This window comes from Carcharodon carcharias, chromosome 13 (assembly GCF_017639515.1).
Source record: "Carcharodon carcharias isolate sCarCar2 chromosome 13, sCarCar2.pri, whole genome shotgun sequence".
Classification (NCBI taxonomy): Eukaryota; Metazoa; Chordata; class Chondrichthyes; order Lamniformes; family Lamnidae; genus Carcharodon; species Carcharodon carcharias.
Window position 1 is genome coordinate 111,572,162 of NC_054479.1, and position 27,274 is coordinate 111,599,435.

General features: G+C 39.8%; 1 protein-coding gene across 3 annotated transcripts in view; it reads left to right on the forward strand.

Annotated features, from left to right (window-relative positions):
- LOC121285782 (cysteine-rich with EGF-like domain protein 2-A) overlaps positions 1 to 25,507 on the forward strand; it is a 68,432-nt gene extending 42,925 nt beyond the window's left edge. For 2 of the 3 annotated variants that reach the window (XM_041202588.1, XM_041202587.1), the window contains exons 4-11: positions 3,374 to 3,484; positions 4,317 to 4,408; positions 6,213 to 6,389; positions 13,969 to 14,079; positions 16,474 to 16,557; positions 19,750 to 19,845; positions 21,290 to 21,430; positions 23,005 to 25,507. In XM_041202588.1, coding sequence (XP_041058522.1) covers positions 3,374 to 3,484; positions 4,317 to 4,408; positions 6,213 to 6,389; positions 13,969 to 14,079; positions 16,474 to 16,557; positions 19,750 to 19,845; positions 21,290 to 21,430; positions 23,005 to 23,084 — 892 coding nt within the window. In that variant the 3' untranslated portion in view covers positions 23,085 to 25,507. The remainder of the gene's footprint in view (positions 1 to 3,373; positions 3,485 to 4,316; positions 4,409 to 6,212; positions 6,390 to 13,968; positions 14,080 to 16,473; positions 16,558 to 19,749; positions 19,846 to 21,289; positions 21,431 to 23,004) is intronic. The other variant, XM_041202589.1, reaches the window with a different exon arrangement.
- The last annotated feature ends 1,767 nt before the right edge of the window (positions 25,508 to 27,274 follow it).

Sequence of the window (27,274 nt, forward strand, 5' to 3'; positions counted from 1 at the left end):
CTGTAAAACGTGAATATCCAGGTTTTGGCTGTTTCTGGAAAGATCAGTGTAATGAACTAAAAATTAAATGCACTGAAATGCTTAAGCAGCTTAACCACTTATTTCATAATGCATCCTCACTTGTTCTAAAATAAGTGCAATCTACTCACTATTTGCTGCCAATCTGGCAATTCATATACACTTGGTGAATTTAATAGGAAATGGCCACTTCAGTAACTTGCATTTATATAGTGTTTCACATATGCAGGAAGATGTCTGAGTGCTTTACAATAAAGGATAAACATAAATATCAAGCATGGAGAAAGGGAAGGAATAAAATGAATGGGGAACCGAAGATAGAGTGATAGGTTTTTGACAGCAAGGGATGTGCAAGGAACTGGGTAGAAAGTGCAAGAAGCCTGGAATGTAGTAGTTGAAAGACTGGAGCACAGGGAACAAGAGATGTGAAAAGTCGGGTGCTGGAGTTGCTGACAGAACATGTAAACAGTTAAATTCAAAAGATGGCATGATTAGGGCCATCAAGAGATTGGGCAAACAATGTGTATTTATAAAATTGACATGCAGGGGCATGGAGCCAATGGAATTAGGAGAGAGTGGGTTTGCAGGACTTGATGTGGCTGAAGGAGGTTGCTGGAGCCAGGGTAACAGGTTATTAGAGCATTCAAGCCTTGAGTTGAATGCATGGACTAGGTTTTTAGCAGAGAAGGCAGCTTTCTTTTGTTTTGCAATAGAGTATATCGGGGAAAAGCTGAGCTTGGGATTGAGCAAGATGCTGAGGTTCTGCATCGCTTTGTTGAGCTTGAAATAGGAGTCAGGGAGGTTGTTGAAATTCAGGCCTGAGGTACTGAGATGCTGACTGGAGCTGAAAGGGATGATCTCCGTTTTGCTAATGTAGTGAGGGAAGACATGCTGATTCATCCTAGTCCCTAATATTGGTCAGACAATTTCAGACAGTGGTAACAATCTTTGGGTCAGTGGAGGTGGCATCGAGTTCATGTTATGTGTCGTCATTAATTTCCAGATAATTTACAGTGGATAGCAGATAGATAGGAAAGAGGAGTATGTGTTGTCAAGTTAGTGTCGTGCACAGCACATCTCAAGGGTTCTCGGGTTAGTTTTATGCCCTGGGCAGAGATAACTAAGCCAGTCAGGTGTTATGGATTACAGTGCCAGATGAAGCTTGTAAACCCAAACGATCTGGTCTATGATGTTTTGGTAACTTGTCCTTCCGAATCATCTCAGAAATACTTGAGACCACTTCACATATAATAAATTCCTAGCTTGGCCTAAATAGCCAAGTGGTTATGGTACTGGGTTTGTAACCCCAAGATCAAGAGTTCAAATCTCACAATGGCAAACTATGAAACAATATAACTTCATCTGAAACAGATGGAAACGTGTTTGTACTCGAAAGAGTTATAATAAATTCCTTTGATATTAAGAATTGGAAAAACTGAAGCCATTGTCTTTGGTCCTCCCTCAAATCCACTTACATTTGACCCGGAGATGAGGTTTCACCCACATATCCATCATACTCCTGGCCTCCCACATTCTACCTTCTGTGAACTTGAGGTCATCCAGAACTTTGCCCGTTTTCTTACCTGTACTAGATCCTGTTCGCTCATCACCCCTGTGTTTGCTAACCCACATTGGTTCCTATGAAAGCAACAACTCGATTTTAAAATTCTTACCCTTGTTTTCAAATCCCTTCATGGTTTTGCCCCCCCATCTGTGTTATTTCCTCCAGCCCAAAGCCTTCCAAGGTATCTGCACTCTAATACCTGCCTGTTAAAGCATCCCTGATTTTAATCGCTCCTCCATTGTTGGATGTGCCTTCAGCTGCCTAGGCTGTGAAAGCTGGAATCCCTCCCTAAACCTTTCTGCTCTCAGCCTTGTTTCCCTCCTTTAAGACACTCAATAAAACCTACTTCATTGACCAAGTTTTTTGTCAATTGCCTTAATATTCCCTTATGTGGCTCAATGTCATATTTTGTTTTATAATGGCCCTCAGAAATGCCTTGTGACATTTTATTTTATTATTTCTTTTTATTCATTCATGGGACGTGGGTATCACCAGCTAAGCCAGTGTTTATTGCACATCCCAAATTGCCCTTGAGAAGGTGGTGGTGGTGGTGAACTGCTGCAGTCCCTGTGGTGTAGGTGTACACACAGTGCTGTTAGCGAAAGAGTTCCAGGATTTTGACCAATGGTGAAGGAACAACAATATGTTTCCAAGTCAGAATGGTGGGTGGCTTGGAAGGGAACTTACCAGGTGGTGATGTTCCCATCTATCTGCTACCCCTGTCCTTCTAGATAATACTGATTGTGGGTTTGCAAGGTGCTGTCTAAGGAGGCTTGGTGAGTTCCTGCAGTGCATCTTGTAGGTGGTACACACTGCTGCCACTGTGCGTCGGTGGTGGAGGGAGTGAATATTTGTGGATGTGGTGCCAATCAAGTGGGCTGCTTTGTCCTGGATGGTGTCAAGCTTCTTGAGTGTTGATGGAGCTGTGCTCATCCAGGCAAGTGGAGAGTATTCCATCGCATTCCTCACTTGTGCCTTGTAGATGGTGGACAGGCTTTGAGGAGCCAGGAGATGAATTACTCACTGCAGGATTCCTAGCCTTTGATCTGCTCTTGTAGCCACAGTATTTATATGATTAGCCCAGTTCAGTTTCTGGTCAATGGTAACCCCCGGGATGTTGATAGTGGGGGATTCTGCGATGGTAATGCCATTGATTGTCAAGGGACGATGGTTAGATCCTCTCTTGTTGGAGAAGGTCATTGCCTGACACTTGTGCGAGGCAAATGTTACTTGGCACTTGTCAGCCCAAGTCTGGATATTGTCCAGGTCTTGCTGCATTTAGACATGGACCACTTCAGCATCTGAGTCGCAGCCCAATGGTGCTGAACATTGTGCAAACATCAGCAAACATCCTCACTCCTGACCTTATGGAAGGAAGGTCATTGATGAAACAGCTGAAGATGGTTAGACCTAGGACACTATCCTAAGGAAGCTATGTAAATAGGGAGCTATTTAAATACAAGTTATTGTTGAATTGAGTTTTATGTATTGTGCTACATAAGCCATGTTTTTTTCCAATGAGTTGTATTAATTTCATTTGGCATCTGGCTAATGGCAAATTGAGCTCCTGTCAATGAGGGCACATGAAAAACAAAAGCAGTTATTACATATACTTGTGTGAAATGATGATTCATAATGTAATTTGCTTATTTGTAGCTATTCTATCAATTTATGTAAAGAATAGTATACCTTCTGAAATGCTGCTCAGTAAAATAAGAGTTGGGAGGATTTTTAATTGGGTAGTATTGTAGAATTTGAATTTTTTGCTCTTAACTTTTCATTTTAATTTAGTGAGACTCGTCTCGTGGAAATCGTTGAGTCCCTGTGTGAGAATTCGGAGTTTGAATGTAATCTCATGGTGGAAACCAATGAGGAGTATATTGAGCGCTGGTGGTTCACAATGTAAGTATCTTTTAAAGCTAGATTGTTTTCTCTTTATTACTAAACCTATGACATAACAATAAATCCAACATTTCATTATTTTTTGAGTTAGTAACATTTTCTTGTGTTTCTGCACACTTTGCTCCTCCCTGATAAAACATTCCCTGAATCTGCACTCCACCTACTTTCTCTTTTCCTTTCAGTATTGGTTGCATGTACAGCCTTGACACTTCTGCCCTCAGGAACTCTGGCAATAGCTTATCTTCCTTATCACTTTGTTCTTTGCCGTTCAACGACTATGCCTTTGTAAGTCCTTGGAAATTCCTTTTTAACAATTGTGCTGATATCTAGTCTATCCCTTGGATGCAAAGTGGACCAGTTACTAAATATTGCCTGCAAATCAGAACTGATTCCAAAACCATGTCAAAAATAAATTAATTCCTCCAAATCAATGTAATTAAAATTATCAGCATCATGTGCTCTTTTATTTGTGTCCAGGATTAGTTCAAAAGGGAGTTATGGTTTATCCTAATGACCGTTATCAACTTCTATATTTAATGCCTGATAATGTTTTCACTGAAGGACTAATGATTGTATTGTAATCGCTGCAGGGGTTTAGAGTGTTTACCAGAAAACAGCTTTCAAAAAGAACTTGGATATGTATTTAAAAAGGAACAAATTGTAGAGCAATGTGGAAAGAATGGATTGAATTAGACAGCTTTTTCAAGTTGGTATAGGCTCAATGGGCCGAAAAGCTCCCGTCTGTGCTGTAACATTCTATTAGGTGATCGGTTTGCATTGCATTCAAATTTAGATACTCAGGTACATTTAAAATCATTCTTTTTAATTGCAGGCAGAAAAATCATCCTAATTTCTTCCTCTGGTTCTGTGTGGATACAATTAAAGTTTGCTGTCCTGCTGGGACCTTTGGTGCAGACTGTATTGGTACTGTAATCCCTTTTGTGAACATTATGAATGTCATTGTATATAACATGATATATGCCTCTTTAACAAGAGACTTCTTTTACAGTATTAATGCATTAATTAACCTTTCTTGAATAGTTTAGTGGATCCTTTTGTATAATAATGTTACCAAGAGCCCTTTGATTATCTTGAGTTATGTGCAAAGCATGATGCTGACTGGAAAACACAGTACTCAGTCAAAGTAAAGACCATATGTTATTTAAGGCAACAATAGAGCAGTCACATTCAGTCAGTAACAATTTAATGCTTTAGGCAGCCAAATGAGGGTTCAGTAAAAATCTTGAGAGTAAAATTCCTCTTGACAATTGAATGGTTGATTTTTTTCCCTCAAATTAATGGACACTTTTCAGTCTCTTTTCTGTAATTATGCCTACTTTTTCCTCATTCCATTTCTAATATAATGCTCAAATCTGGTAAGCAGCTACAGAATGGCCAGCTGGTAAAACATCTTGACGTAAAGCATGCTTTTGATGTAAATAATATCAAGATCATTTCCAACATCATTGAAAGTGAGTAGACTTTAAAATGGAGTTATGGGTCAAGTACCTACACCCTGAATAAATAAAAGCTGACCACAGTTCTCACTATTGAACTAATTGGAGCAGACAGACTGACATGACTGGAGTGGGAGTTTCTTTTTGCTGTATTGTCTTTTCCATTGCATGTGACCACTCTCCATACTTATTACGAATTTTATTTTTCTCTTGCTTCCAATTTTATTGCAGCCTCCCCAGGGGGGCTGTGATTCATGTTGGAGTACGGTTTCACTGATGTTAGCTGCCCTCAGTACCTCATCCAACTGGCTGTGTTTTTAGGTATAAGACTCAAAATGAGTGTCAGCTTGGCTGTTTGACCATCTTGGCAGTATGCAAATACAGGGGTCAGCTGATAGTAGATAGCATCAGTGCCTTATCTCTTCTTCTGATCTAAGAGGCACTGATGCCAAATGAAGCACACCCTATTGCGCTCGGATCAGCTACCTCAACAGGCTGTGAATTAAACCCGAGATATTCTGATCTGTATGCTCAAATGCCACACTTTACCTAATGAGCCATCAATGGAGCTGCTTCTTCATTCTTTTAGTCCATTTAGAATCATTAATAGTACACTGCTAACAACCTGCACAACTGAAACATAACTGAAATATCAAAATTTTGACATGGAAACTATGTTTATGGCCTAAATTACCCTGTATAATTTCGTATTTGCTGCAACTTCAGAAATGTCAGTAAAATGAAAATTTGACCAAAAATATTTGTCTTTCCTGTCCGTGCAAGCACAGTGGATGTTTGAGTTTTACTGTGAAGCGGTTCTGTGCCCTCTAGATAGGACTTGAATGAGTCTTCCTGATAGCTCCATGGATACGTGCAGTGTGTTGTAGTTTTGAGTGCTATGGCTAAGCTGATTTCAGCTGGAATAGCAAAGGGAGCCTAGTATAGTTGGTTTCTGTGTGCATGGTCAATAACCTGTGTTTCTGCTTTTGACTGCTATCTAGTGGCCATTGCTGGTAACTGCATCTGATGTGAGGATCAGGTTCAGTTTAATATCTCCCACTGTCAAATAAGTTGCCATCACTCCTCTTACAAGTTCACAGTGTTGTCAGTAGGATGAGGTACTAGAGGTTTGTCACTATCTGTGGAACACCACTCCATTCTGCATCATTTCCTTTGAGGAAAGATTAAAATTATGCCAAAAGTCTTGGGATTACTTTCAGACCTGTATTTCTAAAGTAGTTAGTTATGTCTATTAAACTGTATTGTTTTAGGATGTCCTGGTGGTGCAGATAGACCCTGCAATGGGCATGGTACATGCGCTGGTGATGGCACACGGACTGGTGATGGCTCTTGCAGCTGCACCAAGGAATACAAAGGAGAAGAATGTCTAGATTGTGCAGACAGCTACTACAGCGAATTCCAGAATGAAACCCATTCACTCTGCACAGGTGAGATTTTTGACTTGAAAATGTAAATCCCTTTTAGTTAGTTCTTTTGCATTGTCAGAGTATCCCAAAGTGGTTCAGCCAATTGATTACTTGTTGATTTGTTGTTACATGATACATGAACAAACGTGGAGCCAATTTGTACAATACAAGGTCCTGCAAGCAGCAGTGAAATAATGACCAGTTAATTTGTTTTCGTAGCATAGTTGATGCCACTATAATTGGGACTGAAGATATTAATTAAATAGTAACCAGCAGTTACCCATTTGATACAATCAGTAAAAAGCAACTCAAGGTTGTGGTTCACCTTTCCTAAAAGGAAAAAATTAATCCTTAATTCCCACATTGTGAGGAAAATGCTTCTGCTTCAATTCATTTTGGAGCTTAATTTCAGACAAAAATCTTGTGCTTTCTTCAAATTTTGAAGTTTTGTGTGACTTTCCAGGTGAGGAAGCGATTATAAAAGGTCCAGAGTTGCTCAGTATGGGAGCAATGAACCTTCTGACATTCAGTGCTGATGCTGATGTTGCTTCTTTGCTTTACTTTGGAGCAGTATGAATGCTTTAACTGACCTTTCATTACTCAACGCTGGGCAAGCCTGTGCTCTGGCCTAAAACCTCTGTTCGCCTTTTGGCGCAGTACCCGTCTGTGCTCTTGACTCCAGTGCTATATTTCCCTAAAGGTGACTTGGGGTAGTGTTAGAGATACCAAGAAGTTGGTTAGGCACATACCTGTGCAGGAAAATGCAAGCAAGGCAATTTTGCAGAGTGGCCAGGTAGGTGGTAGACATAATTCAAAGCAGAGTACATTTTGGGGAAAGTCAACTGAAAAGAGGTAACTCTAAGTGGTGGGATACTGAACAGAGTGCAGGAAAAGGAAGACAGACTTGCATTTATGCAGCATTTTTCATGGCCTCAGGATGCTCCAAAGCAGTTCGCAGTCAATTTTTAAATACTTTTGAATTATCACTGTAATGTAGGAAAGGTTGGACCCAATTTACAAACAGCAGGATCCCATGGACAGCAATGTGATAACAACCATATGATCTTTTTGTGACGTTGTTTGATGGATACATATTGGTCACGATAAAAGGAATAACTCCTCTGCTCTACTTAAAAATAGTGTCATGGGATCTTTTATGCTCACTTGAGAGAGCAGACCAGGTCTCAGTTTAACATCTCCATCATTACTATGGTGGAGTGTCAGCCTAGAGTTTGTGTCCAAGTCTCTGGAATGGGAATTAACAGCCACAACCTTCTGAAGAAGGACAGCGGTAAAGAGATTTGGGGTATGGGGAGGTATAGAACTTTGTAACATGAATTGCAGGTAGAAAGGTCACACGGGCAAATTAACTCCTGAGTTTTATACATTGGGGTACTTAATATAAAAATAAGGAAATCATGTTGAATTTATATCAGACATCAGTTAGGCTAGAGTTAAAATATTACATACAGTTCTGGGCACTCCATTATGAGAAGAGTATCAGAGTCATGGGAAGGCATTTTCAAAAGGCCTTTGATAAAGTAGGAGCATGGCCAAGGTCAGAGTATGTGGAGTCAAGGCACAAGAAGCAGAATAAATAGTCAAGCTGTCTATGAAACAGGAAACAGAGTGGTTGCTGGATATTTGCAAGTCAGGAAGACTCTGCGGACCTTTAAAAAAACTGGGTGGGGTGAAGATGTGGAAGTCCCACCCCCACTTCCAACGGATCCAATTTTTGCAGGTGGAGAAAGGTGATGGGGCGTGATTCACACAAGGGGGAAAACCCAAACTCAGCAGGGCCATTTGAACTCGGTTCTGAGGTCAAACAGACTGCATATTGGCTGTTGCAAGTGTGGGAGACATGAATTGAAAGAGCAGACATAAATGCTCTTGAAAAGTGGATAAGGTCTGTTTAAATGTCATGATCTGAAGGTTTTTTAAAAGGTGATGCTCTTTAAATGTTTAAAAAAAAAAACTGGCTGCAGTTGTCAGTGATTGTTGAAAAAGAACCTCTGCTGGATTGCTTTGACTGACAGGCCAGCTGGTATAGCATCTGTTTGTGCAGTTTCAATAGAGCACTTTGTTGACATTTCCCCAAAGGCTATTATTAGATATTATATCATTATGAAAGCTTGGCTGAGTTTTAAAAGCTACAGCTATCTCTGGGAAGGGGTTGCTCACAGTTCGATTGACACCTTAGTCAATTAAAATATTAACTGTTTTTGAGGTGGGGAGTGAAGAGAAGTTTGTTTTTATAAGAGATTAACCACTTTAGATTTAAAATTTTATTTAAAAACATCAAGGGATATGGGATTAGTGCAGGAAAATGGTGTTGAAGTAGAAGATCAGTCATGATCTTATTGAATGGTGGAGTGGGCTCAAAGGGCTGAATGGCCTACTCCTCTATTTCTTATGTTCTTAAAAACTTTGAATGGACTTCACGAATAGAAGTTTTCACTAGCAAGTCTTTAGAGTGAGAATTGTCATAGATTTTTAAAAATTTATTTTATTTCATCTCCACATGGTGCCTGAGGCCTGCCCATTGTGGATACTGGATGAGTTGGCATTGGCTTGTATGGGGGTTTGAGGGGCCATGCGGGAATGGATAGAGGGGTGAGGGGGTGTAAAGGGTGAGGACTAGGGGGTCTGAAATCTCCTAAAACAACTGGAACAAAGTCCCAGTGAACAGAAGCAGGCCTTCTAATCAGCTCATCCCCGTGCCTTCCTAGCATAGGCATGCCCTACACCATCCTGCACCAGCACCCCTGGAGTGAAAATCTTGTGATTCGTGGTTCTTTTTACTGATTTGACACTGGCAAGTCGGAAAATTTCCTGACTCAAGCTACCTACCTTCATAGCTAAAATCAGGCCCTAAGGTTAAAGGTAGGTTGGCAAAGGTGGGGAGTGATGTTCCTAAAGATCAGTGCTGGGACCACTGCATAAACTATTTAGACTCTGGAATTGGAAATACAATTTCAAACTTTGTGGTTGGTGCCAAGTTGGAGGAAAATGTAATTAATACTGAGGAGGACTGCAACAAAATATAGGAAGACAATAATAAGCTTGTAAAATGGGCATGTAATCAGCAAGAAAACCTCAATATAGATCAGTTTGAGCTGCTGAATTTTGATAGGAAGAATAAGGTGTCATCGGACAGAACACCTAGCATCAATCTAAGCACCAGAAATGACTGCACACCCAGTCCTGTTGACCTTGCAAAGTTCTCCTCACTAATATCTGGGGGTTAGTGCCAAAATTAGGAGAGCTGATTCACAGAATAGTCAAGCAACAATCTGACAAAGTCATACTCACCAAATCAAATCTTACATACAATAAGTGAGACACAACCATCAACATCCCTGGGTATGCCCTGGCCTACTGGTAGGACAGACCCAGCAAAGGTGTTGGCAGAGTAGTATACGGTCGGCAGGGATTTGCCCTGGGAGTCCCCAGCATTGAGTCAGGACCCCATTAGTTCTCATGGCATCAGGTCAAACATGAACAAGGAAACTTCCTGCTGATTACCACCTATTGCGCTCCACCCCCGCAGATAAGAGGACTCCTCCATATTGAACATCACTTGGAGGAAGGATTGAGAGTGGCAAGGGCAGAGAATTAACTGGGGGACTTCAATGTCCATCACCAAGAGTGACTCGGTAGCACCACTGTTGATCAAGCTGGCAAAGTCCTGAAGGACATAGCTGCTAGACTGGGTCTGCGACAGGTGGTGAAGGAACCAACAAAAGGGAAAAAGCCTACTTGATTTCGTCCTCACCAATCTACTTGCCAAGGATGCATATGTCCATGATGGTATTGGCAGGAGTGACCACCGCACAGTCCTGGTGGAGACGAAGTCCCGTTTTCATATTGAGGATACTCTCCGTCGTATTGTGTGGCACTACCACCGTGCTAAATAGGATAGATTTCAAACAGATATAGCAACTCAAAACCGGGCAGCCATAAGGCACTGTGGGCTATCAGCAGCAGCAGAAGTGTATTCAGCCACAGTCTGTACCTCATGGCCCAGCATATCCCATTACCATAAAGCCAGAGGATCAACCCTGGCTCAATGAAGAGTGCAGGGATGACATGCCAGGAACAGCACCAGGCATACCTAAAATTAAGGTATCAACCTACTGAAGCTATAGCAGAGCACTACTTGCATACCAAACAGCGGAAGCAGCATACAATAAACAGTGCTAAGTAATCCCACAATCAATGGATACAAGTTATGCTCTGCATTCCTGCCATATCCAGGCATGAATGTGGCGGACAATTAAACAATTAACTGGAGGAGAAGGCTCCACAAATATTCCCAGTCCTCAATGATGGGAGAGCCCAGCACATCACTACAAAAGACAAGGCTGAAACATTTGCAATCTTCATCAGCCAGAAGTGGAGTGGATGATCCATCTCCGCCAACTCCTGAGCTCCCCAGCACCAATGGATGCCAGTCTTCAGCCAGTTCAATTCAATCCATGTGATATCAAGAAACGGCTGAAGGCATTGGATATGGGCCTCGGCAACATTCCGGAAATAGTACTTAAGACTTATGCTCCTGAGCTAGCTGCACCCCTAGGCAAGTTGTTGCAGTACAACTACAACACTGGTATTACCCAAAAATGTGGGAAAATGCTTGGATATGCCCTGTGCACAAAACGCAAGCTGAATTCAATCCGGCCAATAACCGCCTCATCAGCCTCCTTCCAGTCATCAGTGAAGCGATGGAAGAGGTCAATGACAGTGTTATCAAGCAGCACTTGCTTAGCAATAATTTTATTGACACTCAGTTTGAGTTCTGTCAAGACCACTCAGCTCCTGACCTCATGACAGCCTTAGTCCAAACAGGGACAAAAGAGTTGAACTCCAGAGACACATTGAGAGTGACAGCCTTTGACATCAAGGTAATATTTGACTGAGTATGGCATCAAGGAGCCCTAGCAAAATTGAAGTCAGTGGGAATCATGGGAATTCTCTCCACTGGTTGCAGTCATACCTAGCACAAAGGAAAATGGTTGTGGTCGTTGGAGGTCAGTCATCTCTGCCCCCGGCCACTGCTGCAGGAGTTTCTCAGGGCAGTGTCCTAGCCCAACTATCTTCAGCTCTTTTATCAGTGACCTTCCTGCCATCTTAAGGTCAGAAGTGAGGATGTTCACTAATGATTACACAATGTTCAGTACCATTTACGGCATCTCAGATACTGAAGCAGTCTGCGTCTATATGCAGCAAGACCTGGGCAACATTCAGGCTTGACCTGATAAATGGCAAGTAACATTCACGCCAGACAAGTGCCAGACAATGACCATTTCCACCAAGAGAGAATCTAACCATCTTAACGTTCATGGCATCACCATTGCTGAAATCCCCACCATCAATATCCTTTGGGGGTTACCATTGACCAGAAACTGAACTGGGCCAGCCATATAAATACTGTGACTACAAGAACAGGTCAGAGGCTAGGAACTCCATGACAAGTAACTCACCTCCTGATTCTCTAAAGAATATGTCCACCATCTACAAGGCACAAGTCAGGATTGTAGTGGAGCACTCTCCACTTGCCTGGATGTGTGTGGCCGTAACAATACTCAAGAAGCTCAGCACCATCCAAGGCAAAGCATTCCACTTAATTGACACCCCATCCAGTACCTTCAACATTCACTCCCTCCATCACCGACACACATTAGCAGTTGTGTGTACCATCTACAAGATGCACTGGAGCAACTCACCAGGGCTCCTTTGACGGCACCTTCCAAACCCGTGACCTCTACCACCTAGAGGAACAAGGGCAACAGATGTATGGGAACACCACCGCCTGCAAATTTCTCTCCCAAACCACACATCACCCTGACTTGGAATTATATTGCTGTTCCTTCACTGTCGCTGGGGCAAAACCCTGGAACTCCTTTCCTAACAATGCTGTGGGTGTACCTACACCACATGGACTGCAGTGGTTCAAAAGGCAGCTCACCACCACCACCTCAGGGCAATTAAGGACGGGCAATAAATGCTGGCCTAGCCAGTGTTTTATGCATGCCATGAAAGGGTACATTTTTTTAAAAAGCATACACCTTGGAGAATAAATCTCTTAATCAGTTATAGGAGCAGAGGGATCTGGGTTTGCAGATACATAAAACACTAAAGGTTAACAAATAAAGAACTGGGATTCATTTCTAGAGAAATAGAGTGGAAATGTAGAGAGGTTATGTTAAATTTGGAGGGAACATTGATTAGATCTCACTTATGTACTGTGCAGAGTTCTGATTTCCATATTATATAAAGGATATAGAGACACTCTGGAAGGTGCATAAGGAATTTGTTAGGATAATAAAGCTAAGAGATTAGCCCATCAGGAAACTGAGTGGTGACCTGACAGTCTAAAAGATTAAGTAAGGGTTTCATAGTAGAGACACAAAAATAAACTTGCGGTAGAGACTAACATCAGGGCCATAAATATAAGATAGTCACCAAAAAATCCAATGGGGAATTCAGGAGCAGCCTCTTTACTGAAAGACTGCTTATAATGTGGAATTCAATACTGCACCATAAGGGGTAATTGAGGCAAATAGCGTAGATGGACTTAAGAGGGAACTGGATAAATACACAAGGGAGAAAGGAATAGACGTATATGTTGATAGCATTGGATGAAGAGGGGTTGGAAGGAGGTTGTTGTGTCGTGCAAACACCGACATGGACCTTTTGGACTGAATGGGCTGCTTCTGTTCTGGCTAATACTATGTAACTATGTAAAGGGTGGATAACAATGAATTATTAGAACAATGCTGGTAATGGAAGTTTATAGTTATGAACAAGGTTTGAATAATTGAAACTATTTGATTGTGACAGAGACAAACCAGCTGGGATCTAACGGGGGTTTTCAAAATTCTGAAAATTTGTACGAAGATTAATAGAAAAGATGGTTTTCGTTGGTTGCAGAATGAGTAACAGACTGAGGTTTATCACATGCAAGTTCCCCTCCAAGCCACACACCATCCTGACTTAGAAATAGATCGTCGTTCCTTTGCTGTTGCTGGGTCAGAATCCTGGAACTCGCTTCTTAACAACACTGTCGGTGTATCTACACCACATGGACTTCAGCAGTTCAAGAAGATGGCTCCCTCTGAGGCAGTTAGGGATGGGCAATAAATCTTAGCCTAGCCAGCGATGTCAACATCCCATGATCGAACTTTTTTTAAAAATTAGAACTGGGAGTTTTCACGCAGAATTATTGGAACATGGAACATTTCACCATAAGTTAGTTATTGAGGCGGAGTGCAAAATGAGTGCTGTGCTTCCTGCGTTACAACAGTGACTACTCTTCAAAAAGTATTTAATTGGCTGTAAAATGCTTTAGGATGCCCTGTGGTTGTGAAAAGCATTAGTTATCTTTCTTTTTAAATGGGCATAAAGGTAGGGAAATGAAATTAGGATAGCTCCAATTGAACAAATATGATGGAAAAAGTGGTGACCTCTTGTGCTAATCTTTGTAGACCCAAACCAACAAGATAGCTAGACAGATGTGCACCAAAGCTGGTAGCTTAGCAGCTAGGAAAGAAGCTGACCTGCAGTCAGTTACATAACAAATATTTTGCACTTTGTGCAGCTTGTCATCCTGCCTGCAAAATGTGTACTGGTCCATCGAGCAAGAACTGCACTGAATGTGCAAGTGGCTGGGTAGAAGCTGCTACTGATGAAGATGGACCTGCCTGTGTAGGTAAGCATGCTTATATTATTACAAATCATTGTGGTACATTCCTTTCTCTCTCTTTTTGTTTTCAGAAATTTGAGAAGTCCAGAATTCATTAGCATCATATACAAGAACAAGCTAAATGCTTCAATGCTGATGATACAGTTAGCTTTACTCTAAGGATATTTATGCAAATTCAAAGGACAACACAATTTTTCAGTCACTAAACTTCCAATTGTTCCTGTCAGTTGGTCCTGTGAGTAACGTGCTCTGAAGATCTCGGCAAATGTTGCTTTGTGATTGCTAGTTTCATGCACAAGTAATTTGGCTTGTTTTAATTGATTTTTTTTCCTCCCTTTCAACTATTTGGCATTTCAGAAATAATTTACGACTGGTAGCTGATTGAATAATCTCATTTTAATTTGAAGTGATACATTCAATAAGGGTCTGTATGTTCAGGACAGACTTAATTTGGAAATGCCTGTAATACCATTTTTCTGCCAGCAGATGACATGAATGCACTTTAAGGAGGTATTGACAAAGCACCAAATTGTGACTTCTTAGCTCACTAACGTCAGAAGCAATCCAAATAATATATTATGGTAACAAGATAAAGTGCTCACAAAGTGTTTATTGTGCATCTAATCCATTTAAAGTAGCATTTGTTAAATAGTAAACATTAATCTAGAAATTTTAAAAAGTTTTAAATTGAGGTAAAGGATTCTAGCTAAGACTTGCAAAGCCTTTGTTTAAACTTTAATTTCAGAGCATCTAGACAACAGGGCCATAATGTTTTGATCCAAACACAGGTGATTTCAAGTCCTGCGGGTCATTTCACCTTTTTAATATCTGAATCTTATTGGCCATCATCTTCAAACTACCACCAACATTGTCTTCAGAGGTAGACTTTCTGGATGCTCGTTCCTCTCTGTTCGATGAGAAATGAAAACTGATGAGGTTAAGTTTGTTAGGCATGAGGCATTCAATTCAGCCCAAAGCCGCTCGTTCTTTTGACTTGATTGGATTCTTGAATAAATAGCTGTTACTCTTAATGTTGAATCCTGGTAAGGGGAGAGCACTTCCAATATTACATTATCAAAAAAAAGAGAGATAGAAATAACCCTATTCATCACACTTCTTCTTTCTTCCTCTTTTTATTGATCCAAGTGTCTGCCCAATTCTACAGCTGATACAATATTTTGCTGCATTCCTTTATGTTCACTGCTTTCCCTGTTAAGTTTGATTGGCTTACACCTGTTTGTAGTATCCATGGTATTTAAAGAATATTGTATATTTAAGTATTGCTGAAAAATTCTATCAAAGATTCACGCCTTGCAGTCATCAGGACAACTTGCAAGAAATTACCAACAGTAAAGGGGGAATAATAATTTATACTGCATGAGAAGAGAGTGCAGTTCTCTGAGACTGTACTACCAAATGACTATTTTATATTTACGCAATATTAATAGGTCAAAAACAATAGTCCATGTGCTAATGCTTTTTGACCACCTTCCACTTCTATGCCCCGCATCCACAAGGACGCATGGACACACATGCGCATATAATACCTCCAATGAGAACTCAGTTTCATTTTTATCTAGATCCTCATCCCTCCCTGAATACTGTGGCCTTTAGTTTAATTCTAAATATTTCATGTAGAGATTTTTTACAAGGCTTCCTAAAAATCTACCTCTTACCTATTTGTAGTTCACTTATCTGCAACATCCTCAAAGAAATCAAATAAGGTTCACTTATCTTGTGACATCCTCAAAGAAATCAGTTAAGGTTTATCAAGTGTAAGGCCCTGTAGTGTGAATTTATTGTATTGTAAAATTCTACTTCCTCTTCTGTCCCACACAGTCCAATGTTCACTTGTCATATGTGGTGGGGAAGCTGTGGCGCCACTTTAATGGGTTTGATAATGAACTATTTTATAATTTTTAATTTTTTTATGGTAGTCAAGATAGAAAATAGAACCTTTTTCCACTTTAGATACATATTGTTCAGATCCGGCAGACATGAGCCAGAAACAGTCTATTTCAGTGATGGGCCTTAAAACTAGACTCCCGCTGATGCAGTGGCAAGTTCCTGTCAGTTTTAGCATTTTCTACATGAACCATTCTTTTAGTTTCTCTGAGTAAGATTGAAAATCTGGTGGCAATTAACAACAGTTCTGCTGTGGATGTGCTTCTACAAGGATTGATGATGTCCAAACACACTTCAAAAAATTCTTTGCAGCAAATGAAATATTTGTTCTGCTCCATGAAACATACTTTTCTAATATTTGTAATGTTAGTGTTACAAATGGGTGATTGAAGCCCAGGTTTTGCACCTGGCATGGGCTAAATTGTCAAGTTCTAGATTGCAAAGATTGTTTGCTCTTCTATCTACTCCATAACTGAATCTTCCCACTTATTGTAGATGTCGATGAATGTGCAGCAGAAACCTTACCTTGCAAACAACATAACTTCTGTTCAAACACAGAAGGGTCCTACTCCTGTGAAGGTATGTCTGTTCGCTTTGGCCATTGTTTCATGTGACACCACAAAAGCAAATTTGCATTTTCAGGTATCTGGTTATATCTGCACTAATAACCTATGTACACTACCAGTGGTATTGCTCAAATCGGGCAATGCATATAACTCACTCTCCTTTAAATATTGGAATTTGAAAGCAGCAAACTACCAAAGTCTTCATTCATGAAATTTGACAGCAGGATTACCTCCTACTTTAACAAATACCATAAGAAACTAGAGGCAGAGGTAGCAAAAACAAATGGCCTCCACCAAGTGATAACTGCATGAAGCCCTCTCACCTCCCTTCTGACACCTGTAGAGAATTACTCACTCCTAAAACAGCTTTCCAAGCAATTGGGAAAGTTAAAAGAACTAACACACCTTTTTAAACTTTCTTTCAAAACATCCGTGCAAGTCACTTCTTTGTAGAGTAAGGCAATTTTTTGGTACCTTCAACCTCACTCATAGTTGTACAAGCTCCTTACGGATGAAAGCAGCTGAAAACAGCTCCCAAAGTGTACAGAAAGGTTACAGCCCTCACATGTGGGCTGCAAGTATACACAGTCTATTGTTTTTCTATCTGACATGAAAAAGAATCTCAATGTACATGTGGTTTTAATAATATTTCTTTAGAATCAGTTCCAACAATTAATTAACTTTTTTTTTTTGTTGAGTTCAAAAACATGGAACCAAAAATGGCACCATACAAAGCAGTAAGTTCTCTGTCTCAGTCCTTATTGGGCATTGAATTGGTTGTCCTGGATCAAAGAGCAATCAGGATGCTAGAATTGGTCAGGATGTCTCTGAACTGGGCAAGGCAGGGGATAATTGCCTATGGTTCTCACTCCTGACTCCATAACCCATGCTGGAAATGCAACTGTATGGATATGAGGAGATGAGCTATGGATACCGTGCCAAGTAGCTAATGGCCACGACTGTTCATGTTTGCATGGGAAGAATTGCAATTTGAGCCAGCAATGACACCTGTTTTATTTTTTGTAAGGAATCAACTCTTTGAGAGTGCACAAAAGTAGTGAACACAAAAACACCAGAAAATTATTTTTTAAAAATCTTGATTACAATCAATCAAAATCAAACATATGAAGGTATATCATTATGTACAGAGAAATGTACAACAACTGAGATCTTCAGATGCTCTCAAGAAGGGATGCCCAATGTTTTTGTTTTCACAGGCTGCATAATTGCATATCATGGAGCCTCAGACAATACAGGGGTTCTTAATCTCCCACTGTAACTTGGAAGTAAACTCCAAAGAAGTGGTGACCATTTTAAAATTGCATTTGATAATTAAAAGTCTTTAGAAGCTACTAGACTACCAGATACATCACATTCATACCCTGTTATGGCACAGCCGATGGTAAATGCTGAGTTGTTCAAATCCCAAAATGAAACTTAAAACAACTGCCACAATTTGTTTTGTGTATACATTTCAAGATGCGTGTCTTGAATTCAGTAGTAATAAGACCACCAAGTCTTATAGGTTTTTACAAAACTAGATTAAACATTTTTAACAAGAAAAATGATTTTTTAAGGACATACATAGATCTACAAATTGCTACTATGATAACTTCTAAATCCCCTAATCAATCTAACTCCCAGTTACACTTTTGTTAAGGCTACAGTAAGACACATAGGGCAGAATTTTCTGCCTGTCAGGTGGGCCCGACCCAATCTCCGGCGGGCGGGGAGCCGATCCCAGCCGTAGAAGCGGGTCCCCCCGCCATTTTAAGTGGGCGGGCCAATTAAGGCTAATAATATGCGCTTCCTGTGCGGGCGGGGGGGGGGCGATTCCCCAAATACGTGAGTGCGCTTTTGTGTGCATGAGGCTAAGTGCTGCCTCAAGATCGCTGAAAGTTTTTCAAACTTCAAAAATAGAAAAATCATTAACACAGGAGATGGGACATGTTAATAAATTTCACTGAAACTGTAATAAACTTTTTTAAACCCTACATGAAACCTCATCCCGCCGGTGGATAGTCCACATCCCACACACACACACACACACACACACACACACACACGTAGCATTGACCGCCTCCACTCGTGTTTCACGCTGGGCAAGCCTTAATGGGCCTGCCAGCATGAAATCGCGGTCTAGCCCCGATCACAGGCAGCGATTGGCTTCCTGACCGTCCCTGCTGAGCCCGTCTGATGAGGGGAAAATCCTTCCCTTACCACTTTCTAAATTTCACCTGGTTGGTGACACATTTCACCCCTCCTTTGAAAACAATCCCCCTCACCTGGTTTATTTAAAAACGTAAGTTTTCCCATGACATCTATGTTTACCTACTTAACATTATAAAGCTAGCTCCTCATCTACCACTCAAAGCCTTCAGACCAGCTGACTTTAATCCAATTAATCTCTCTCCTGCGCATGCATGCGCACATGCATATATATATATATACACACACACACACACACACACAACACACAAATACCACGGTTTTACAATAAATTCCAGTAACATTGAGAGTTCTTATATCTTCCTGACATGCCGTAAGATAAAAGCAAAATACTGCATTTGCTGGCAATCTGAAATAAAAGCTGAAATTGCTGGAAAAACCTGGCAGGTCTAGTTGCATCTGTGGGGAGAGAAACAAAGTTCATATGAAGAAGTCACATGGACTCAATGTTAACTCTGTTTTTCTTGCCACGGATGCTGCCAGACCTGCCGGGGTTTTTCAGCATTTTCTGTTTTTATTTTACATTCATGCCCTATCTTCATATCTGAGATGCGTCACACAGATGTGGCAACAGGCTAAAAACAAGACTTTCCACACCTTCAGGCACACAATAAAACAAATATATAAATGCAGGTTGAACTGGGTAACCTGTTCTTCAAAGTTTTTAGTTTGCGAAAACCTGTGGCTTCATGTGACCCTAGAGCACCCTGTCCTAGCACATGAGCATAAAATTCAAATGGTCATAGTCTTTTTTAAATCATTGTATGCTAACTGCACTGCAAGAATATATTTTTAAAAGAGGAGCTTTTTCTTTTGCCCTTGTGGGTGAATTGATCAGGTCGACTTGAGTGTTTTTTTTAAAGCTCTACTGTAAGGAGTTCTACGAATGTATGCTGTTAGAGGTCATACGTTTGAAATAAGTTGATCTACTGTAGTAATATTCTGCCAGTTTAACTTTATTTTCCATACTTTTCAGCCTGTGATGCTGCCTGTGATGAATGTACTGGAGGAAGTCCAGAAGAATGTATCAACTGTACAACTGGGTACACAATGGAGGAGCAAAAATGCATAGGTATGGGATGTACTTATGGCTAGTGAGATCATCTTAGAATGATTTGTATAGCAGATGATAAAATCTCTGTCTTCTTCAGAACTATCTATGTTATGATTTATTTTGTATCGTGTAAATTTTAATTTTAAATTTTTTATATCAAGCAGACAATTTGAAAATTGAGGATGGAGCAAGAAAGGAGGCTGTGTGTGTCTTATATAGGATAACATGACTGGCTAAAAAAATCAGCTGGCAAAATACGTGATTGTAGCAAAGATATTTTCAATAACGCATTATTTAATGCAGGTTGATGGGCCTAAGCTCACCCACTGCAACCCAGTCACCACCTGCACTAACTATAGGCCAGTGGTTTAATCAATTTTAGCGGCTGTTATTTCAGGATAAGTTGCAATTTCAATAGAAGTAATGTTTTGAGGCTTTGTTTACTAACTTAGCTCTGACTGTTTGTCTTTCTCACTTCAATCTGTTCTGAGATTCCTAAATATATAAGCTGTTAAAACATCTTCATCTTACCTTATTTTCCCCTCCAACCCAATGTTAATGCCTTCTTGGATTAGGAAAATAGGAACTCTGTTCAGTTGTTGTATTTAAGACAAAAAAAAAGGAGCCTGTGAGTGGCACACATTGTGTGGTCACTATCAGATGGGGAACTTAAATATGCCAGCTAGTGACTCCCTAGGGTAGGTGAGATACTTGCCCACATATTTAATATCAAAACGTATTAGTGCTGCTGTTGTTTACAGTTTTTTTCTGTATGTTTCCTCCATGTGATATACATTTTCTTGACTGAGAAAAATCTATTCCCAACTCAATGGTAATGTTGCTTCCTAATTGGCCACAGGAAAGTGCATCAAGGTGACTCTCTGATTTTCCTCCCAACTTTGACTGTTGGTAAGCATCTTTGCTTGGTAGCATCCCATGACTCATCGTAGATTGAGAACATCTCCTTGTGTGAACCAAAGTCCTATCCCACTCCAATACAGAGCCTGTTGGACCAATAAAGTGATATGCCACCTTCCCCACAATATTAATGTTTTTTATTTACGCCCTTTACATAAGAATGGGAAGCATGCTAAATAAATTAGCTTTGTCAAGGCTGACTTTGATAAACAATGCTCTAAATCCAAATTATTTCAGTCCTGTTCAGTTGAAATAATTTACATCAATGCAGCATGGTGTTACACACTATAGAAGAGAGCACGCAGTATGAAACCAAATCTGTTGAAGAGCTTAATCATATTGCCTTTTTCTTTTGCGCTGTCTTCCCTCCCCCATCCCGTCACAGGATTATTACCCTGTAAAGGGGAGTAGGAAAGACAAGCAAATCCTGAATCCTGTACTGGGCTAATTTTAAAGTTGCTCCCATTGTGCACTGGACTTTCTTTATTAAAAAATGCAGTCTTAAAATGTTTTTTTGAATTTTGTTCAATTTTTCCATGTTTAGATATAAATGAATGCAGCTTGCCTGATAAAGTGTGTACACGTGAAAATGAAGATTGTGTTAATACAGAAGGCAGCTTTAAATGCATCTGCACTGAAGGATATGAAGACCGAGATGGGGCCTGTGTAGAAAAAGAAGTGCCAGGTATGCTGACAAGTTTAAAATTCCACTTGCAACAATCGGTGTTTTTATCTAACACTGAAACTAAATGACCAAACTGCTTAATGAAGCAAGTAGAGTTAAGATACCTGTCATAGACTATAGAGTGCTAAGTGTTTAAAGATACTGCTTTTTTTAAAACTCATTCACAATGACCTTTAAGGTTAGAAAACTTTGAAAAAGCTTATAAATAGTTAACTTGTTTAATTCTTCTAATCTTCTGATTTAAACCACCAGGAGTCCAAATAGCAACAATATATAATGCCAGGTACCATTAACAGGTATTTTCACTCAAGATGCACTTGCTCTTTTTGTATCCAAAATATTTAGGTGCCGGAGCAGGAAAGCGGTGAGATTAACTCTTGAGGTCAAATGTTATTCATCCACTTGGATACAAAATGTAGAATTGAAATCTGTTCATTTGAATTTGTGTCCCAGGTTGTGTAGATAGAATTCCCTGTGTTTTTTGGGTAGGGAAGCAATAAAAATTCAAAGTTCTAACCATGACGTTAAAGGGAGGAGCAGCAATACTGACTATTACATTTCTTCCAGTTTATATGCAAACTTGACAAGTCCAACATCTTTTTCCACTAATCATAGAAGTGCCTCATTTTACTGCCTCTATATTGTAGAACCACTTTAAGAAACTGTAATAGAAGTTTGCATGTGCGTAGTTGTTTTGAATGTGAACCTTAGTTTGCTTTGACCATCATACCTTCCTCAAGTAAAGAAAGGCTATGGAAAACCCATATGTATCAGTGAGTTAAACGTTATCATTGGCATGTACCAGGTCTGTGCAAGCTCCTTGGCCTCTTCTGTCCTCTGCTGAACAAAAATAGCTGATCTGTATCCGCCTACAGCTAGTCCACTTGTATATATTCAGTTTGTTGTCAGAAGCAGTGTTGCCACCAGAGGTGCCAACCTACAACATCCCTCATTATGGTGTGTGCCTTCTTCGGAACATGGGCTTTCTAATGTTCGCAGTCCTAAAATAATTCTGTAAAATAGTGAAGTTAGAAGGGAAATGGGGTTGGTCAAGAACACACTGTTATCAGACTATTTCTCACAGCAGAGTGTGACTCTTGTCGACCAATAAAGAGCTGCCCTGGTGGCAAATTTAAATGGGTAATTATTGCGAGGCCCTGCTTGCAGTCAGGTGCATATCCTTTGTGCCAGCTGCATGCAAAACCCCACCATGAAGTTTGGGTCTTGCAAACTTCTATCATTTGTAATCAAGATCATGCTGTTTTTGGCCACGTTACCATAATGGATGGCATTGATGCAAAAAAAGCAATAACATTTGCTTGAAAATTATGGCATTTCCCATCTGTATCTGGCTACAAAGAATGACCCTCTACTTAGAAGAAAAATAGAGATAAATTTAACTCGAAGTCAGTTGAAATAAAAATGAGATGTAAAATGGACTACCAATTTACTTCATCCAATTCACACCATCTCAGTCAAAATGACCTCCAATGACTTTATAAAAATATCAATTACCAGAGCAAGCCATGACCAATATTGACTGTGTGATAACTATATTCTTTTGTTTTCTGCAGTAGTATTGAAGGATTCTGAAGAGCAAAATGTTACTGAATCTGAAACTTTAGCAGATGTTGCGCCTCATGAAGACCTTTGACGCACTGCTCAACATATTAATTTGTCTTGTACAAAAATCTGTGGGCATATTTTGAAGAGGGCTGCTGTTTATGAACGAGGAAGAAGTTATTTTTCAACCAGAATGTAAAACATGTTGCCAATATGATTTGTTTACATGACCAAAAGCTGCCAATTACTGGCATGTTCCCATTTTAAACTCCTTGGATCACAATGCTCTTTGCTCAGTTCTTTGTGTCACAAATGTGTCTGTCCTTTTTATGGGAACAAATTTTGTCAATAAAAAAACAACTTTGTAGTGCTTTTGATGCCAGTAAGTGTACCTGGAAGGTTAAAGTTTTAACCTTGATACATGATCTTTTTATGGTAGCACTGAGTCTCATATCTAAAGATTTAAAATCTAAACAGTTTTCAGTTGACCTTTGTGAATGTACCCTTTGTTGTTGTGATTGTTAGATCTTTGTTAGCTGAAGATTAGCGTTTTTAAAATGGACATTATAAAACAAAAATTCGGGTTTTGTCGCTACATCTACTCTGGATTCTGATTTTAAACTTGACTGATGATCATCATCATCCAACTAATCTCAATCTCCTCAATGCTAACTTACCTGTTGGACATTTCCAGTATTTTCTCTCATTGCAAATTGTATTTTCAAGGTTTGCTGGTACTGTATCCTTAATTTCTGAATTTGGAGATCATTGCATCACTTGTAAGATTCTCTCTCTGCAATCTAACCACAAAAAGGCATTGTTTATACTCCATTTACATTTTTTTTAAACTGGGGGCTATTTTAAACTATGATCCTTGTGTTTGATTATTAAGATTTCTGTCTTCAGAATTGTTATTTAACCATGTTTGTGACACTCCTGCACTCAAATGGCATTGCCTAGTATTAAATATATGGGAATTGTATCAAAGATGTTGTAGACATATTCCAATGGAAATTTCTTTTGGGTGCTGTTAATTGGGAAGATGTCTACTACTCACTTTATCCCCATTTTAAATCTCTAATCAGTATTTGCATTGACGCAGGAAGTAAGTTTGTGGGCCAGCATAAGTTAAATTGGTGCAAAATGAATATGTTGAAGATTGGATACTCCTGCCTGCTTTGCACTGCTTCATTTACCTGCCTGTATAAAACTGGACTTTCAGGCTTTTAAGCTGTTGTGCTCTATAGGGAGATCAGAGATTATTATTGAAATTGCAGTGTAGGCAGGTCTTTGCTGAGCATTTTCCTTATTTTCTTCCTTGCCACTGATGTGCTTTAAATTATTTTGTGACTCTTTGTGGTGCTGTACTTTTTCTACTCCCATTGCAATTGTGTCACAAGGATATTCTCATTGATAATTCCTCTATTTCTGTTTTCTAGAGGAGGAGCAACATAGGGATGCAAGGCAGGTTATGTTGCTCCTGAGGTAGTTGGCACCCACTAGTACCATCGCGCTAGCGTATACTGCCAAAAGTGCACATATTTCCAATGTGCTATGGAAGATTTGATTAAATTTGATTGAATTTTAATTAAATAAATGGGGAATGAAAAAGAACCAGTACCAAAGATGACCGTGAAACTACCAAATTGTTGTAAAAACCTTGATTGGCTTACTAATGTCTTTTCAGGGAAGAAAATCTTCCATCCTTAGTCAGTCTGCTGTAACTCAGGAGTCACAAATATGCCAATGTGATTAACTCTTAACTGCCCGCTGAAATGACCTAGCAAGTCACTCGATTGTAAAGAAGGTGGTTCACCACCACCACCTCAGGCTAATTAGGGATGGACAATAATTGTCAGCGACACCCACATTCTGAGAGTGAGTAGTAAAATAACTTAGCCCGCAATGCAAACAGACTTGCTAGAAAACTGATATGGCATCACTTGTGCCTGTAAAGCACACTCAACATTGATATATCTGGCTGATGTTTGCAATGAAGGGACAGCATTTCATAGATGGATGAAGCAAGTCTTACATGCACAACATTGTTCAGTACTAGCCCACATTGCTTTTAGTGGGCTTATGCCAATCAGAAAAATCTGGGTAACAGAGCAATGTTCTGTTGCGTTAATAGTGGTGGTTGTAGTTGCCAAGTTAAAACACTAGTTTGTATTTGGTGATTTAACTAATGTGTTAAAAGAGCGTCCTTTTGCCTCTGGCACTAGGGTGAAAGCATTGGTTAGACGTCATTGCAAGAATGCCTTTTTATAAATTAGAACTGGCCTCGCTGTTTTATTCTGGGTCCCTGACCAAAAGGAAAGCTAAGGTAGGAAGAAAAAAGGCAACATTGATATAAGAGAAGATAATTTTGGTAATTAGCTGAATCAGTCATAAATTTGTCCAGCTTTGGTTGTCCATACCTGAATTTCCAATATGTTCTTTCTGTCAACTTCTAAGATTACTGGGATTAAGTAAAACTCTGTTTTCTAATTATTAAAAATACCTCAAAACTAAGCTTGGCATAACTTTCCTGTGACAGTGAGTGCTCATTACAGAAATACCTCTCTTCTGCACCATTACGCAATTTCCTCTATCACAAATCCTTGTAACCACTCAAGCCTTTAAAATAATGGTTACTTCTGTACTGTGCAACTCCACGAATTTGATTCAATCTTTTATTTTAAGTCTGGGTCAGATACAAATCCAGGTCTCCGAAACAAACAAATAGGACTCTTGCATGCATTAACTGAAAGCAGTGCAATGTAAATAAGTTGAGTTCTACAATGCGTAGATGATGAGCTCTGCCATATTACCTCCCAGATAGTGGGGACAAAACCTTACCCCATTGTTTATTATGAATGATAAAAGTTGGATGGCACAGTGGTGATATTTCCAAAACTTGCTCTTTCATAAGTCTCACCTGGTTTGATTTTTTCCTCCCAAGTCCTGCACTTGTTTTACAAGGTAGGCTTGTAGTCTTCAACAGGCAATTTTGTCTCAAATTTATTTTTCCATATTTTAAGATGAGATCAAGACATAGAAATAATTGCAGAGTAAAGTCATTATACTAGCCTTGCTAAATATTTTTAGCAGTATTTTAAAATTCCATTGGAGGAAAATGCTGCATAATTCATCCTCTATCTGGAGGATAATACAATGCTGTATGTAGCTGAAGACAGGCTTTGAAGATCAAAATAGCAAGATTAAAATATCAAGACAGTGCTGAAATGCAAGCCTTTGTCAATGATGCAGGTTGTGGTTGCATGTACTCTCCCATAATCCCTTCAGTTTTTTGACAGATGGCCCTTCTTTATCCAGTTCAGTAGGCATTGTGGATGTGTTGGGGTAGTCAGGCTCGTTTGTTGAACATAAGTAACTTCTCTACCCAGTAGATTATTTGGATATTGATTTTGGGGTTGGGAAGTTTAAAAATTAGACAGTGTGACTGCTAATAAGAACACGTAAAGCCATTCCATTTTATTGAACTCTAAAGAAAACTTACAAGATACAATTACAACTCCTCGTTTATCTTGTGTTCTAGCTTTCAGATCCATTTCTTTATAGATTTGTGGATTGCCATAAATGTGAAGCTAATGTTTCATATTTCATGAAAAATCAATACAACATGTGCAGTTTCAAGTCTTGTCAAAATCCAGTTGCATATTTAGTGACCCTCCAAATAGGGGTTCATTAAAAGGGCATCGTTGCCATGGTGAAGACCTTGCAGGATCCATTAGTAAGCACAAAGGACTGCTGTCACAAGAGGATAAAACAATGTTTCCTATTATATCGGAAGAACCAAATTATTTTTAGCCTATTTGCATTTTGGTTTTCTGACTTTGAATTAGACAATGCAAGGTTCTGGCTGTAAAATCTTTTGAGGACTAAAGCTGAATCATTGGGTGGAATCTTGTGCTCTTGCTGGTGCAAGCTTAGAGATAGGAAGGGCGTAGAATTAGGCGGGCTGGGACCTTGCCATCTTCCTGGGTTAGTCAGAATTAACTTCAGTGGGGGAAGGCCCATGGTCAACTTTCCTACCCTGCTGTCTATTGAGGCTCTTGTTTGGACAATTAATAACATTTAAGGGCCTTGTCCCACTGCCGCTGGCATCAACCCAGTGGTGGGCTGGCCTCTTGACATGCAGTGTGCACAACAGGTAAAACTGTGGCCAGTTTGTCACTTGGTGGAGAAGTGGGTCTCTTGATCTAAGGCACTCTGCCTGATTGAGGGACTGGACATCAGGAAGGGGAGAGAGCTCATTGAGAGTAACCCCCTGCCCTT